Genomic DNA, 18,757 nt, shown 5'->3' with positions numbered 1-18,757 from the left:
GAAAAATACTTTTCATACATAGATGAAAATGATAATATTTATTAGCTTAACATTAATTTCATTTTTTTAATATATGTCTGCAATTAATGTTGAAAAATTAATAAACTTTACATTACTTCATTGCGAAATTTTAAATTTATCAAGAAATCATATTTAAGCATCCTTTTCCATAATTTAAGTAAATATCTTTTTTTATTATTATCCGAGAAATTTCAAGCAAAAATATCAATTATTAGCAAACGAAAACACTCAAAGTTTTAATGCGACAGTAAGTGGTGTGCTTGTTTTATTTGCCGAGAAATCTCACTGTAAAAAATTCTGAATTAAAATTACAGTTAAAAGTATCGGGACTCAAAGTGCCAGTCTCTTCATCATAAAAAAAAAAATTTACCAGAACATGCTGAGGAACACAAAATATGTTATAGCGTAATTTTTAAAGCAATATATTACAGTACAATTACTTAATTAGTCTAATTAAATAAATGTTACTGTAAAAATTACAGTATAATATTTTTCAGTAAAAACGGATTTTATGGATGATTTACCCAAACTGCCGGTACTTTATACCGTAATTTAAAGCGGAATTTCTTACCATTTACTCTTTTTCTACCCTAAGCTCAATGTGTGTGTGTAATTAAAACATCATTGGCGTAATTTAACCTCATTGGCGTCAAGTTTTTATGTTTCCCCTAAACGAATTAGTACCACTTTCCCATTAATTTTCGCTTTTGAATATATAATTTTTTTTTCTATTTCTTTACCGTTGATTTCAAATAAGTATTTTTTTAGAAACACGTTTAAAAGAATTAATATAAATAAAATAAAATCGCATAGTATCAGACTTTTAGACGCTTTATTGTATTTGAAATTGAAAAAGACATTCAAAATAAAAGTTTAAGAATTATTATTAATTTAATTGTTTATATCTGTTAAGTGTTAAAATTTGTCAATTGCTTATGAACGAAATAACTACTTCTTAATTAGTTTCAAATTATTAAATGCCATTATTTTTTTGAATTGAGGCTATTTAAAAAGGAAGAATATAAATCTTAAAAGACATAATGTCTGCTGAAACCTGTTTAAATGTCTCCTTTTTATTCGTTCTTGTCCAGGTTGTTTCGGAATCAGCTACTCAAATATATGCACTGGTAGACAAAATTAAGAGATGGAAGGCATTTTCGCACATTCATTCGCACATGCAAGATACCCGCACACCGCTCCATGTGTGTGACAATGGTTCCGTGAATGCCCAGAGGTACAGGCAGGAGGTCCTAGAGCCCTATGTGCATCTTTTCAGGGGCGCTGTTGGCCCCGAGTTCATTTTTATGGAGGACAATGCGCGACCACATAGTGCTCTCATGGTTGATGAGTATCTGGAAAGCAAGGATATTCAACGAATGGATTAGCCAGCCAAATCCCCTGACCTGAATCCTATTGAACATGCTTGGGATGCTCTTGGGAGAGCTATTGCGATGCGCCAACCTCCTCCTAGAACCACTCTGAAGTTAAAAATTGCTCTGGTGGAAGAATGGGAGGATTTTCCACAAGTCCTCCTTATTAACAGCATGCATACTCGTTGTGCATACTGTCTGTCAGGGGTGACCATACACCATACTAGAGGCAACACACACTGTACAAGCCTCACTTTTATTGTCATCTTTTATCCTTAAGTTCGGACTACATTGGATTTATTGGCAATAGGTCTTGCCAGTGAATGGCACTTTCATTTTTGTTTTGCATACTTTATTATCATGGAATAAGTTATATCCATACCTAATTTCATTTATTTATATTCAGTATTTTTTAAGATATTTGGAAAATGTCTTCCATCTTTTAATTTTGTCCACCAGTGTACTTTAAAAAATCTTCTCAAAACTGAATTATAATTTATTTAAACTTAGGGATTCTAAGATGAATATATTAAAGAGCAAAAGAAAAAACGTTATCGAATTATAAAGTTTTAATATAGAGGAAAACGGGATTAAAGATATCAAAACCAGTTTGAATATCCTAAGAAATTTTAAGTAAACTTATTTTCCTTTTTTCTCCATTTTCTCTGGCAATAAAACAGAGTTGATGCTCTTTGTCTTCTTTAAAAGTGATTTATTAAATCTTAATAACGATTTTGTTCATTCCTCGCTAAAATACCTCACTGCAATCTTTGATTTGTATATAATTTTAACTATTTCTTAAGAGAATTTATAAAATATATGTATTTAAAGCGGTGATTACGGAACATGCTGTATAAATTCGTAATACTAAAAAGTGTTTATTTTTTAACATACTTAGACGCTGCTTATAAAGTTATAGCTCAGTTTGAGAACGATAGGTTCCATTTTTGATAAATATAAATTGTTTCACATTTTTAAAAACATTTATTGAAAAAAAGTTTGAAAATTTAAATTTTAATTCTTTACACTGTTGTGAACTATCGGAGAACGATAATTGCCCTTTTTTTTTAATATAAATAATTTTATTATCTTGAACTATATAAATAATTTGAAAAAAAGTTTAAAAATTTAAATTTCTTGGAAAGTAATGCAACAAATATTCCTTTATTTATGGTTTGTTTCCACAAGAAGAAAAAATTCCGGTAAAATTATCGAACTGTATGGTAATGACATTTCTGAAAAAAAAGCAGCATAATTCTGGTGTTACGAACCAAAATATAAGGTATTTAAACCATTAATCTGTTAATTTTTCTCCTTATATGATAACAGATTACCAGAAATTCGGGTGTTAATTATAATAGTTCTTATTACCATGCACTAAGAAAAAAATACAAAACTGAAAAGTAAATTTAACCGAATTAATGGTTTTAATGCCATGATTTCACATGTCACAATAAAATTACCAAATTTTAGCTGCTTTACCAAAATTTATCATACTATAAAACCAAATTTATTTTTTATTTTATCAAAATCTTTATCAAATCTTTATGAAAGTTGCCGAGTTTTTTTGGTGTTCTCATAGGGCCAGAAACACGATAAATTTTTCTACATTCTGCTTAGTTTTTACTTTATTTTATTTCTCTCAGTGCTTTTGAGTTCAATTTTCTTTTTGAAATATGTTCCTTAAATTCTTCTGGGTAATTACACGCTAGTGATATTAATGATTCAACGCATTGAGGTTTTTAAATATCGATCAAGAAACACTTAGAAAGATTTTTTCAACTTTATTAAGTATTTGTTGCTGCATCAGATTATTATTAAATTAAATCCATACAAGGGAACATTTCTGATAGAAATATTGGCTTTGAGATTACATTCTTACAAAACAAAAAAAAGATTTTTTTTTCTAGACAATACATTTGCTGTCTGTGAAGTGTGTAAAAATTGCATGAAACAAAAATACTTTTAATCTGAGAAAAAAAATTTGGTTAAAATTACCAGAGTACAGTAAAATTTACAGTATTTCTGGCTCTTTAAGTACACCAAAAATCTTAGAAATTTATACTGAAGCGCTTTAAAAATGATTTTGGAAAAATTAATAATAAAATATAGTTTTATACTAAACTATGAAATTTGGTAAATAGGGAAAAATTTGGTAATTTCCTCATGATGCCTTGAAATATGTCATGAAAACCACCTAGTATGTTAATTTTTATTTTTATTTATTTTTTAGTTTTTTTAGTTTTTTATTTTTAACTAAACTGTGACTTCAAGAACAATAATTTTAAGTACCTGAATTTCCGGTAAGTCGTTACCAAATAAATGGAAAAATTACCAAATAAATGGTTTACCGTATAAATTGGTTCGGTTTTGATAACCTGCGTAATTGTGTTTTGTTATCAGAAATATCATTAATGATATTTCTGATAAATATCATTACCATACAGTACGGTAGTTTTGCCACATATTTTTTCTATGTGTAAGTATATCTAATAAGTGTATTTTTTCACGCAAGACTTCTTTGACTGTATTTTACCAGAAGTAAAAAAGTAACTTTGATGAAGTTTAAAACCAAATATTTTTATCACAACCAATAACAAACACATTGCTTTCTTGCTCCCTTAAGTGTTTAGAAACAGAATACAGACTTTTCAACAGAATTCTCCGCATGAGCACGCAAATACTTACAGTTGAAATAGTGAAAGCCACATTTTTCTGACTTTCTTACGACACAATAATGGCCACCATATTCACTAGACCTATTTCCAACGATTTTCCAATTTTTTTTTTTTTTTGAGATTTTGACATGCCTATATCTTTGTACAGAGAATGGTACAAAATATCAAAAAGTCAATTGCGACTTATACCAAAACTTCATATGAAACGTATTCAGCTTTGCATTAGGGCTAAAAATAGGACACTTTTGAAATCTGAAACTATGTTATCGATAGTATTGTTTTTATGCTTATTTAAGATTCCGATAAAAAAAATTATAGTTAAAAATTATTAATTACATAAACAACACTGTAAAACATTTATTGGTTTTTAAATAAAACGTTTAAAAAAATTTCTGACATCAAGACAAAAAAGTAATCATAGTATATAGTCAACAAATACTAATCCGAAATATTATGGTATACTATTTTTTTCTGCGGCAATTCAATCATCAATTTATTCTTAAATCGAATAATATTGACAACTTCTATATTTCATTTAAAATTAATAAAAGATGAATTTTAAATTAACTTTAAAAAATACTTTACTAAATATTTTTTAAAAAAAATACTATTACTTGCTTGATTTGTGAGTTGAGAACTTAATTAATACAACGTATCTATTTCCCTTAAGTATTTAAAAAGGTGTTCGATAATTAAAAAGGTACTATAATGATATTAATGCAGAAAACATCTTTATAAAGGTTAATTTTTGGAGCAAAAATTTCGAGTCTCTTTTTGGTGATTAAATTGTAAATGTGATATTCGTAAAGTATATATTCTCAAATTTTCAAATGAAAATGCCATTTTGTAAGTTTCTTGTTTATCTAACACTAAGACAAAGTCTTTTTCTGTTTAACTAATTTTCTTAAACTGAATAGACTATTCTTTTGGAGAATATTAAAACGGTTCGTTTTAGCCGTGGTGGCTCAGGAGAAAAAGCGTAATGAGGGGAACCGGGTTCGAATCCCAACAGTGTCTGGTCAATATGAATTCCGCACCCGGCTTGCACCGACAACAATGCTGACGTAAAATATCCTCAGTGGTTGACGGATCATGGACTAGAGTCCCCTTACTGTCAGGCTAACAATTGGAGTTTTTTATCACTTTCCTCACATTGTAATGCAACTGCGGGTTTGTTCCATCAAAAAGTCCTCTTCGAAGGCAAATTTCTCCTAATACTTGATACAGGATTTCCTTTGTTTACTGGATTGGGTTCCAAATTACTTGGGTAGGGTGTTCAACATTGGTAGTCGTAAACTCCAAATTGGGTCGGAGGTTAAACAACGGTTATAAAACAAAACAAAACGGTCCGTTTTTTTAACGGAAATAAATTGAATACTTTGGTGTGCATACAAATTTTTGGTTAAAAGTTAATATTTTGAAAAAGGTGGCAATGAGAATAATCTTTATCACAATTTTTATAATAATTGACAAAAAAAAAATTTCACATCAAAAAAAATTAAAAACGTAAAAATCGGGTCATGCATTCTTAGAAAAGTTGTTTGTGTGCTTTGAAAGCAGACGAAAAACAGACATCGAGGCAAAAGCAGCTTTAAAAAGTTCATAAGGTAAATATATTACAGTAAATCATAGACGTAAAATTAAATAATATCTGACTTAAAAAATTTCTGAATATAGGCGTCAGAGTTTACAGTTTTGGCAAAATTTCAACGAGTGGTTTGCAAGATATCTAAAAATTGAAAGAAATGTAACCCTTTCTCAAATAAGAGACGTAAAAAAATTTTATTTCAGATAAGGAACAAAAACAACAACAAAAACTTTTTTCTTCCAAAAAATCAGTTCCCAATGCTAACTCTGCACACAAAGAACACGTTTGATCAAAATAATTTAAATTATTCGAACTATTTAAGGAATGTTATTTACTAGAAAAGAAAACACTATTGCTTTTGTTTTTTGTGTAGGAAACAAATTATCCACCAAGTTTCTTGTCTGGCAGACAAATTAATAGCTTTTAAGTGCTCTATTTTTAAATTTCAGTCCCTTAAAGTTTATAACATTTTTTTAGATAAATAGTTCATCTGTTTTACTAATGTAAAAACTTTTAAATAAGAGGAGTTTAAACGAATTTTCTTTTTAAGCATCCTATTTATTTAATAAAAAAAAACAAATAAAGAATTCTTCTTGAATTTACTGAGTTTGGAAGAAAAAATATTTGTTTATAACTTAATTCTTTTTTTTTTCTAGAACTCCTATTTTAAGACGACTACAGTTTTTTTTTCTTTTTTCTTAAGTTTTCTAAAAGAAAAATTTTGAAACAAAAAGAAGAATTTGCTCATTTTTCCTAAATTTTCTTTTGTCCAGATGCAGCATAAAACTGTTTTCAGTATAGGTTATGTAAAGGATATTCAGTAATTACAGCTTTTAATATATACTTTTAGAATCTATAACAAAAATAAAATTTTTTTTAAAAATTAACGCATCACAATTCTCTAATTAATCAAAAAATACTACAACGTTGTCAAGCAAACAATTATTATCGGATACAGTAATATAATCGGATACAGGGTGTGATTGAAATAATCAAAACCGGCTTGTTTGCTGGGGGGGGGGAAACGGAAGTCGTTTGAAATAATCCCTTTTCACATCCTCGCACGACCTTTCAGTTTCATACGACAATTCATTCATTTTAAATAGATTCCAGAAACTATCTATTTAGAAACAATGTTAAGTCACAATTTATTGAAAAATTGTCCATTTGTAAAATGTGTGACTTATCACAATATTGCCCAAAGAGCTTAATTTATTAGGAAAAATATTTTAAGTATTCCTTTTGAAAATCAAGTAAATAAAAAAAAGTTTTCTTTTATTATTCTAATAATAAAATCCATAATGTTCTGCCTGTATTTTACCTTGAAAATCTCGAAATTCGATTTTTGTCATTAACTGTTTGATGTTATATCAGGACTGGTCTACGTAAATATGATTCTCTAACCAAACATTTCAGTTTAACTAGCTAAATCGGAAATGGCACATTAAAAATGCCTTAGGCGATAATAAAATAATTTTGATTTATGACCCTCTAGCAAGCATACTATTAGAAGAAACAGAATAAAATTCTGTGCAAATGTATTATATCAATTAAGAGTATAATATATTTTTGGTTACGGTTACAGCAACAAGGTTCCGAACTTTTCAAATATCGTCGAAACTTTTCAAATATCGATCCTTAAAATAAAATAAAAAAAATAAAAAAATAAAAATTTAAAAAAAATAAATAAATAAAAACTTAAAATGGAGTTTAAGCAATAAATTTAGTTCTAAATAGAAAGAAAAAAAAAGGAAACATTGGTTTTGACGTAGCCAATTATTTCGAAAAATATCTTTCCAACATCATTCATCTCTGGTGTTCTACTATAAGTAGGGGAGCGTGGGGTGAATTGTAACATTTTTTACTTAACTATTTTTAACTAACAAAAAATCCAATATATTATTAGTATTAATTGACAGATGAGTAAAGTAGACTACCCTCTACTAGAAAAAAAAATAAATACTACCTTATTTTAAATGTTATTATATTAGTTATTAGAAATTTTTGACAGTCATGCACTTGTTACAATTGTCCTCACTTACGGGGTCAATTGTAACAGTTCATAAATTCCACTAAAACATACTTATACATTGTCCCCACTTACGGGGTCAATTGTAACAGTTCATAAATTCAACTAAAACATAGTTAATTATACATATTATCATAGTTGTGATATATTTTTTTATTGATCAAAATAGTAGTGATATTTTAGGAGTAAAAATAATAATGAGCAGAGACCTAAAGGGTTAAACTTTTAACTTTAAGGGGTTAAAAATTTTAATTTATGCTGTGAAAGGTGACAAATAAAATAATGCACATGCAACATAATATAAATGATATAGGAAACTATTGGTGGTTCTTAAAGAGTTAAGTAATGGTTTGTAAACATAAGATTATTTATTTTCAGCTGTTACAATCGTCCCTTTACTTATTGTTACAATTGTCCCCAAGACGCCATTTCAGCTTCATTTGTTAAAAACAATGCTAGTTAATTAGCAAAACTAATCTTTTTTTTTTTGAAATGTTAATTAAAGTGTCCACTTACATATTCGGTTACTAATTTTTATTTGTTTAAGCAAAATTACTTTGTTACAATATAATATTCTAATACCAAAAAAAGTACGTGAAAATATGTTTTGTGATGTAACTCTTTCAAAATTACATAAAAATGGTTGCCAGCAGGGGTGTACATGTAGATTTATTAAATACACCTTGTGCGCCACCTAGGAACCAAATGTAGAACCCTTCACTCGAAATTTTTGCTCTGTTACAATCGTACCCTGTTACAATTGACTCCACTCTCTCCAATCACTTAAAAAAGATGTAATTTGTTAGTTTGAAATTCGGAATTGAAATTTCGCAGATGAAATCGTAACTATGAGAGAAGTAGTATAATTGTTTTTAACACTGTTCTGGAGAGCAAAACTTTTTTTCAGTTTTCTACAAAATTCAAAATTTAAAGCCTTCCTCTGAAACTTTATACTCCCCAGGTGTTGCCAACGAAGTTATTTTATAATCTTCCTTATTTAATTTGAATCGATTTATTTAAGGGAGCATGACAAGCATGTAAGTTATCAAGCATTCGTTGAATCATCTATTGTTGCATATTGCACCCTAGGCCATAAATTTAACTTTTCTTAATGTTGAAATTCTTTCCATCCCTGTCACATTACCCCATCTTCATGGTCTTGCATCTTGTTTCATTTATATGAATGCCGATTCTCTTGGTAATAGCATCAGTTCCTTTCCACGTCTACATTCCGCTTGGAAATGTATCCTGTCCTACTTTGCTTTCTTCAGCCATTGTCGCTCCCTTCGACTCTCATGTTTTTTTTTTTTCTAGTTCTGTTTTCCTCTTTAATTTCTATTTTTCGTGGATAACTTTGCGTTTCTTTCTTTCACATTTGTTTTGTTTTCATCATTTATTGCTCGTAGATTGGTCTTAAAAAAGGGCGCCGTATTTAGAGGGTTTGGAAGATGGCGACTTTTGTTTGTCAACCTTAAAAGCTAATGCAATATTTCCTTTGACAAGTATATCTTTCTGTTTCAGTTTCTAGGGATTATTCGCTTTAATTCTGTATGGTGCTGAGATTTCACCAATAAGTGAAATACGTTTAAAACTTCTCTTCATATTTCTCCATAACTATTTGTTGGTAGTATTTTTTATAAATCTTACAGACCACGCATAACAAAACTTTTTTAATGCATTTTCAGCCACGAACTTTTAGAATTATTCGATTCTATTCTAGTATTGATTCTATTCTAGTCTAGTCTATTCTATTTTAGTGCAGGTATAAAAAGTAATGTTATACTGTAAAATATGAATTCAAGGAGTTACTATTCTTATTTATATCTATATTGTTATAACTCATTGCATTTTTGTATTGAAATTTAAGCCTAAATTATAAGGGGTTCTTTTTATAAACATTTATTTCAAAGAAACTATTTTGTTTTAATTCCAGGTAGATTGCGATTAGCCGAGCGCATTGCAAGCAAGACCTGCTATAGTACGGAATGTATAAAAGCAGGTGAGTAATCAATACGAATTGTTTTTATTCTAACTAAAAAGAAACTCTGCTTTTTACTTATAAGGTTTCACACAGCATTTTGAAAAGATAAAAGCTATTGATATAAATATTAAATAAAATAAATTGCAACTTGTTAATTTTTTACTCATTTTCGAATAAATAAAGCAAACGCAGATCTTAAATTATTGATTGGAAAGAAAAAAAAACAGCATCTATTTACTTACCAAAATGTGATATTTTATATCGAAGTTTACTTTTTATTTTATGAATTTTTGCATATCCCTTTAACGCAGATGAGTCACCAATTTCCTTTTACATTATTTTTCCCTAATACTCTAATTACAAGCAAGAAAATATTTTGGTAATTTTAATTCTAACGAACAGTCTAATAGATCTCTAAGAAATCTGTTAGATTATCGGATTGTACGTCAGAGTTTCAAAATTATAATAAGCATCACTTTGGGATTACTTAATGAAACATTCTAAAACAAAATCAAATATTAAGTTATTTCACGACTGAATAATTAATCAATATTAGATTTTTTATAAACCATTTAAGCTCTAAGAAAAATAAATAAGTTCTTATATAAATCGGCAATTACTATTCCAAAGCATCTTCCTTAATGTCCCTTTACGCCAAGCTCATTACTTTTTTGGCGACAACTCTCATTTTTAAAAGGATAAATGAGAAATAATTGCCAAAGCCATTATGATTATGATCCTTTTCTTGTTAAGTTTCTTAAATGGAGTTTTATTTAATACGGGGCATTACCATTGAAATGTCTTATGAGATTTCTTTTTTTTTCCTCTTTTTCAGACATGAATTATGAACTTTCAGTCTAGGATTCTGAATAATTTAAATGCTATTCTAGGATAACTCATATTTATATTTTGTTGGCAACCCACTAGATAGGACTTTTCGCCTAGTAAAATATTTCTTGCAGTTAAGTTACGAAAAAAATTCCGAAATTAAGATTTTTTATCTTCGATATTATATAATTTTATTAATTTCAGTGCACTTATCAATAATTCAATTATTATCCTATTCTCTCATTGCTAATATCCAATAAATAACATAAAAAATCTTCTCGAAGAGCTTTTAGCTTTTCAAACAAGGAACTTATGATAAGTTAAATTATAAAACACTTTGTAATATTTTCTAAGATATTAATACGCGTCAAAAGAAGGGAAAAGATTAGGGACTTTTCTTCTTTTTTTACTGAAGATTTCCCTCTCATTTTTTTGAGGATTATAAAAGTATTTTCTTATCCTTTTGATAAAACGTGACATGTTACGTAAAAATTTTCGTATAATAAGCAAAGAGTTTTCTTTTAACTCAAACAACTTAAGTATGATGAATAATTTATTATTTTTGACTCAACGCCATAAATAGATGCTTCTCCCCCCCCCCTCCTATTTCAAAGGAAAAAAAAATTTTTTACAAAATGAGTGAATATAGTACTTTAATACGTTCTTTTAAGTTAGTTTACGTTCTCTTCATACTTGAAACTACTTAATAAAGAATATATAATTAAAGAAAAAGTTTAAATTTTACATCGAAAACAAATATATTGACATTTCAGCGTGGCCGAGAGGCTGGAGTCGTCGCCCTTGAAAGATAGAGATACAGTGTTCGATCCTCAGAACGCTAGGAAAATTAAAACTTTCTAAAATAAGCTCCTTTATTTATTATTTCTACATCTTATAGAAGTTTATAGAATGTTCTAATATGTCATTTTCTGTTCCGTTATTATTCCTATATAAGACTGGGTGTTTCAGACCAAGGGCCCAGTTACTTTGTTCACTGTACTTTGTAGATGTTGTATAAATCTCTCCAACTTTCTAGACTAAATCCTATTTATTCTACGTGAAAATATAAGTTTCCACTTCTGTTTGAAACGGTATTTTTTATATTAAAATTATTATTTCAAAATGCCTATAGTTGTTTTTTTTAATAAACATTTAATCTTATAATGAATGAATATATTACTTTAAAAAAATTAAGTTTTTTACATACGTTGAAGTACTTTGCAAAAACTATATAATTTTAAAAGAAAATTTAAATTCCATATCAAAACTAAATATGTAACTTTACAATTCTGTTTTTATGGGTGCTTAATTCTTTGAAGTAATTATCTCAAATTACATATACTTCTTTTTCTAAATAACTTTATATTCACATACTGAATGAATATTGTACTTCAATTGATTTAAGACTGTTACATACTTTATAAAAATCATATATTACATAATTATAATTATATAATTATAAGTTTAATTCTGTAAAAACAATTAATATGTATGTTTACACCTCTGTTTTTATAGGTATTTTATTTTTTAAAGTAATTACTTCAAAACACGTACACTTTATCAGACAAATTTATATTACATTACAAATAAATATGTTTGTGAATTTATTAATTACATGAAAAGTTATTTTTATTTTTAATTTTTAACATGTTTTGAAAACAGGTGATAAAAATCTCAGTAGTAGTCAAACACGTAGGACCTCATGTAAACATCAACTAACGATCTCCTCGATTACTGTCCATTAAACACTCACATAAATTATATATTTTAAAACAATATGTAACAGCAGTTCACAGTAAACCAATCACATTACACACATTTTTATGGAGTTTAAATGTATGAATTTACACAGTTGTTTTCAATAGATTTTTCCTCTAAAGTGAGCATTGTGATAAACTGTTCTATACGCAACTCCTGGACAAATTATTAGACGCCCTATAAGATTCTATGCAAAATCTTAATTATCATGTGATATTATACAGCTTTATTTGGTTTTAACGCCACTGAAACCGGTATGCGTTTGTTGATTGCGTTCGTGTATCTATTGGTTAAATTAGACGATGCATAATATAAACTCGACGATTAGATTAATTAGAAGATATATTTTATAAATATAAAATATTTATTATATCAGGTGTTTATATTAGTATATTATAATAATTAGATCGAATTTTTAGACGCACTGCAGTGTTTTAGTAATTGCATGTTTTGCACGAATTTATATACAATACTTTTATATATTACATGGGTTTTTATTCAGGAGATTTTTTATATACTTCCTATCTGTGTTTATTTTTAACGTATTGCATTACAATGTTAACCAACTGATACACGAACGTAAGCAAGTGTAAACCTGTTTCAACAGCGTAAAAATAATACAGCTGTATTGTATTACGTGATAATTGGGTATAATATGAAAAAAACACAACTACTTCGATTTAGTAGGAACAACATATGACGCAATGCTAAACGAATGGAATTTAGTTGTTGTTTATTTAGTTATTGTTATTAGTAGTTGTTGTTATTTGTTTTAGTTGTTGTTGTTTATTTAGTTGTATTTAGTTTCAATAACTTTTCTTTATAATGCAATAAAATCTGGCGAGCAGCTATTTAAACGATCGAACACTTCGTTTGTTTATTTGTGGCTTGAAGTTAGGCTCGCAGAAAATGCCGTTCATGGGTTAAATTTAGTAGGAACAACACAACCTGTGACGTAGGCTATATTATACCCAATTAAGATCTAATATATATAATTCTCTTACGTGGCTTCCAAATTTTGGCTGTATTTCTTTTCCGCCAGTGGCAACGTTTGCTTTGTTTTGTTTACGTCACTATTTCTCTTACACGGCGAATTGACCAATGATTGCCGTTAAAAATGTCACATGCTAAATCTAGATGAGGTGGCTAAACACATAGCGCTTTTTAAAGCGGAAACTGAAATCACCAGAGAGCATCAGCTGCGTCAATCTCATACTATTAAGCTAGGCAGAAGTGAGTAGTCTTTGTCGATAGATCTCTATTTTAGTATTTTGTCGAAAGCGCTTTTTTTCACGAATTTATATATTAAGAATTTATTTGACGATTTTTAATTTACATCACGAATTACATTATAGCTCATTTATAATAGGTTTAACGAATTACATATCATTTACTTAAATTCAAATTTATTGTAATGACTTAATATCTACTAAAAAGATGTAATTTTTTTTTAAAAAGTAAGTTTTTGCATGGATTTGAATGATTGTTTTGAATTCTTAGAATTTTGTGCATTTGCAATGTACCTAAGTTAGTAGCGAGCGAAGCAAACCATATAAGATTGCGTAGCAATTTTCGGGGGTTGGCAAGCGTTAGCGAGCAGGGGGCGCAGCCCACTAGTTTTACATACAATCTTATAGTGCGTCTAATAATTTGGCCAGAGACTGCGTGTAATAAAGTCTTCTCTCTAGATTTATGTGAATGATTTTTCTTAAAGTCAATTGAATTAATTTTATTTTCAGCGTCCCGCATGATAGAGAAAATGGATCCATCCGTAGAGCCATGTGACAACTTCTATCAATTTGCTTGTGGAAATTATTTGACCCGAAACACAGTTCCGGATGACCACTATCTAAAGTCTACCATACAGACCATGCAGGACGACATGTACATCACTCTCAAAAGTACGATTTCTTTTATTATTGTTGTTGCTGTTGTTGATTGAAAATGCGATCAAAATAGAAGTGATAATCCTGATTGGATGCTTGTTATCGACGTCATAGAGAGTATCGATTCTAATTGGCTCAACTGTTATTTCCATTCTACTTCGAATAAGCCTATCCTGTCAAACATGAAATCCATATGCGATATCGCAATAGATTATTGTATCATGTGATAATCTTGTAACTAATGAATTTTTGTAAATTAATAAAACAGAGCTCAGGGGATAGAGCGTTCGCCTTCCAATGAGGTGAACCGGATTCAAATCCCAGCGATGGCTGGTAGATACAAATTTCGCATCCAGCTCGCAACGACCACAGTGCTGACATAAAATATCCTCAGTGGTAGACGAACCATAGGTTTGATTCCCCCTGCCATCAGGCTTACCTTGAGAGGTTTTGGTGATTTTCCTCTCCATGAAACACAAATGCGATTTGTTTCATCAAAAAGTCCTCCACGAAGGCAAATTTCTCTAATACTTGATCCACAAGTTCCCTTGTCTTCTGGATTGCGTTTAAAATTACAAGGCAGCGGAGTTGAACATTAGTAGTCGTAAACCCAAAACTTGGGTCCACTGTTCAATGACGATTATAAAATAAAATAAAATTAATAAAACACGTAATTAGTACTTAGAAAAGCAAAAGAAATGAGCTATTAATTTTCCTTTTTTACTTGAAGGAAGCAGACAGTAAAGCAAGCCTAACAGCTATACCATTAACGCGCCATTTTGTTTATAAACAACCAGCTGGAGTTGGGGTTATAGGGCAGGAGGTTGTGTATCAGCGATCTTCTCCTCCAATTGAGAATATTCAATTGTTCAATCAAATTTTGCATTAATGTAAGGCGTTCAATTTAACATAATTAACTATTTATTTTGTAAAAAAAAGTGCTGGATGCAGTAAATAATTTCCAAAAATGCAGTGGTTTCAAACTGTTAATTAAAAAAAATAATCTGAGAAATTTATTCATAGATACATTGATGCGTGTGTTATGCTATGAAAGTGTAGTTCAAATTTTTGTGAAACTGGCCACTGCAGTAGTCTGCACTAAAAGATAACATGGTGGAAAGTAAGTAAACATTAAATTTACGCCAAGACTCCTGTTTTCTTTGGTATGGCTGGAATCAGGATTATATACTGTTATAAAAATTGATGATATGCTGGCTACATTATAGTATTGATTTGATATTTAAAATCGTTTAAAATAAGAAGTGGTTACTGAATCATGTAGTTGCAAAGACTCACCTATTTTAAGAAACAAATATACCATATGCAGATTTTTATTACTGGAGTGAGCTATAGGAAAATAATTTTAATTAATTAATTTAGCAACGATTAATTCAACGATAAATTTTAAAAACTCTAGTTGTTTAGAAATAAATAAAGAATATTTTGAAATTGAAATTTGAATAGTGATATTGAATTAATAGAAATAGTTTTAAAAACCGCCCTTAATGCCGCTTTAATTATGTAGGGTAAACTAACCAGTGAAGGAACACTTAAGCTTCGCTTGCCTTTTAAAAAATCATATTAATTTCAAAATTCGTAATTTTAGTTAAATGACAGTGTCAACATATTTGTTACTAATTGCAAATTATNTCGATAGCATTCTGTTGCATTTTTGCCACGGGCAACCTCGATTGTAAGCCACGACTGCTGATCACCTTTTGAAAACATGCTTTAGAGCGATGGAAACGAAACTCCTCACATTAACGCCACGCAACAACTACCCTTCTAAGCAAATCGACTGTTTTTTGCACTCTTCACATCGACAACAGCCCCACCTCACAGCTCCCATATCTAATTTGCGCATGCCCGTCCTTCTGTGAGCTTAAAGGTTAAGTTGCCACTATTTAATTTACAACCCTCGTATTCAGGAGATTTTTTATATGCTTCCTATCTGTGTTTATTTTTAAAGTATTGCATTACAATGTTAACCAACTGATACACGAACGTAAGCAAGTGCAAACCGGTTTCAATAGCGTAAAGACAATGAAGCTGTATAGTATCAGCTGATAATTAAGATTTTACATAGAATCTTATAGTGTGTGTAATAAAATCTTCTCTCCAGATTTATGTGCATGATTTTTCTTAAAATCAATTGAAATAATTTTATTTTCAGCGTCCCGCATGATAGAGAAGATGGATCCATCCGTAGAACCATGTGACAACTTCTATCAGTTTGCTTGTGGAAATTATTTGACCCGAAACACAGTTCCGGATGACCACTATCTAAAGTCTACCATACAGACCATGCAGGACGACATGTACATCACTCTCAAAAGTACTATTTCTTTTATTATTGTTGTTGTTGTTGATTGAAAATGCGATTAAAATAGAAGTGATAATCCTGATTGGATGCTTGTTATCGACGTCATCAAGTGTATCGATTCTGATTGGTGCAACTGTTATTTCCATTCTACTTCGAATAAGCCTATCCTGTCAAATATGAAATAGATGATCGTATCATGCGATAATCTCGTAAATAATGAATTTTTGTAAATTAATAGAGCAGAGCTCTGGGGATTGAGAGTTCGCCTTCCAATGAGGTGAACCGGATTCGAATCCCAGCGATGGCTGGTTGATACGAATTCCGCATGCGGCTTGCACCAACCACAGTGCTGACATAAAATATCTTCAGTGGTAGACTGATCATAGGTTAGAGTCCCCTAGCCATCAGCCTTATCTTGAGAGGTTTTCGTGGTTTTCCTCTCCATGAAACACAAATGCGGTTTGTTCCATCAGTCCTCCACGAAGGCAAATTTCTCCAATACTTGATCCACGAGTTCCCTTATCTTCTGGATTGCGTTCAAAATTAATGGTAACGTAGTTGAACATTAGTAGTCGTAAACCCAAAACTTGGGTCCACTGTTCAATGACCATTATAAAAAAAAATTAATAAAACATATAATTAATACTTAGAAAAGCAAAAGATTTTTTTTAATGGCGGGCACTTGGGATGTATTGTCCCATTGACCAGGAGTGCCAGAACTGCTACTCTCTTCTCCCTACCCAGTGGACACCTGTGGCGAAGCCACGGCGGTGGAGCAGCGTCGCCCACGTCACACAACCACAAACCCGTTCATAGGGCTGGTCACATTCACACACTCATACATAGGAGAAAGGACATAGAACACAAAGAGAAAGAAACATCCATGCTCTGAGCGGGATTCGAACCCGCAACCATCGGCTCCGCAGTCAGGCACGCTAACCACTCGGCCACCTGATTGGCTAAAAGCAAAAGAAACTAGCTATTAATTTTCCTTTATTATTTAAAGGAAGCTGGCAGTAAAACAACCCTAACAGCTATAACTTTATCACGCCATGTTGTTTATAATCAGCCAGCTGGCGTTTGTGTTGTAGAACAGGAGGTTGTGTATCAACAGTCTTCTCCAGTTGAGAATATCCAATTGGGCAATGAAATTTTGTATTAAAGTAAGGCGTTCGATTTAACATCCTACTTTTTGAAAATAACTATTTATTTTGTAAAAAAAATGCTGGATGCTATAAATAATTGCCAAAAATGCAGGGGTTTCAAACTGCTAATTAAAAAAAATAATCTAAGAAATTTATTCATAGATACATTGATGCGTGTGTTATGCTATCAAAGTGTAGTTCAAATTTTTGTGAAATTGGCTACTGTAGTAGTCTGCACGAAAAGATAACATGGTGGAAAGCAAGTAAACATTAAATTTATGCAAAGGCTCCTGTTTTTTTTTCGTAGGGCTGGAATCAGGATTATATAATGTTATAAAAATTGATGATATGCTGGCTACATTATAGTATTTACTTGATATTTAAAATCGTTCAAAATAGAAAGTGGTTATTGAATCATTTAGTTGCAAAGACACACCTAATTTAAGAAACAAATATACTATATGCAGATTTTCATGACTGGAGTAAGCTATAGGAAAATAATTTTAAATAAATAATTTAGCAACGATTAATTCAATGATAATTTTAAAAAAATCTAGTTGTTTAGAAATAAATAAAGAATATTTTGAAATTGAAATTTGAGTAGTGAAATTCAATTAATAGACATAGTTTTAAAAACGGCCCTTAATGCCACTTTAATTATGTGTTTATGTAAATAAAATATTACTTAAATATATTAATGTATTTTTTAACTACCATCAACATTCATGCTTATTAACAAAATATTTATTTAGATTTATATTTGATACATTGTCTGTATTTTTTTTCAATGCAAATCAATACTTTATAGAATTTATGAATTTAATTGAAAACGTGAAACAAGAAATAATATATTATACATACATTTATACAGACATCAATTGTATATTTATATTTGTTTTCAGAAATCATTGAAATGCCTGCGTCTTTGAATGATTCTGAAGCTATATTAAAAGTAAAAAAATTATACGCGTCCTGTATGAATACCAGTAAGTAGCATTTTTGTTTACTATTTTGCTCACTTTGATTTCCCTGGTCATTATTAATGAAATTTATTGCCTTGCACGTTTACAGAGATTGCATGCTTCTGCAGACTTTAATTAAGAACATTCATATATATATATATATATATATATATATATATATACACACA

General features: G+C 29.8%; 1 protein-coding gene across 1 annotated transcript in view; it reads left to right on the top strand.

Moving 5' to 3' along the window:
- Positions 1–18,757, top strand: part of LOC107442454 (endothelin-converting enzyme 2) — a 225,169-nt gene that overhangs the window by 116,335 nt on the left and 90,077 nt on the right. Inside the window, exons 3-5 of the mRNA XM_071185955.1 lie at positions 9,620–9,685; positions 13,993–14,154; positions 18,510–18,593. Coding sequence (XP_071042056.1) covers positions 9,620–9,685; positions 13,993–14,154; positions 18,510–18,593 — 312 coding nt within the window. The remainder of the gene's footprint in view (positions 1–9,619; positions 9,686–13,992; positions 14,155–18,509; positions 18,594–18,757) is intronic.

The sequence above is a fragment of the Parasteatoda tepidariorum genome, chromosome 9 (assembly GCF_043381705.1).
Source record: "Parasteatoda tepidariorum isolate YZ-2023 chromosome 9, CAS_Ptep_4.0, whole genome shotgun sequence".
Lineage (NCBI taxonomy): Eukaryota > Metazoa > Arthropoda > Arachnida > Araneae > Theridiidae > Parasteatoda > Parasteatoda tepidariorum.
This window is presented reverse-complemented; position numbering and strand designations above follow the sequence as displayed.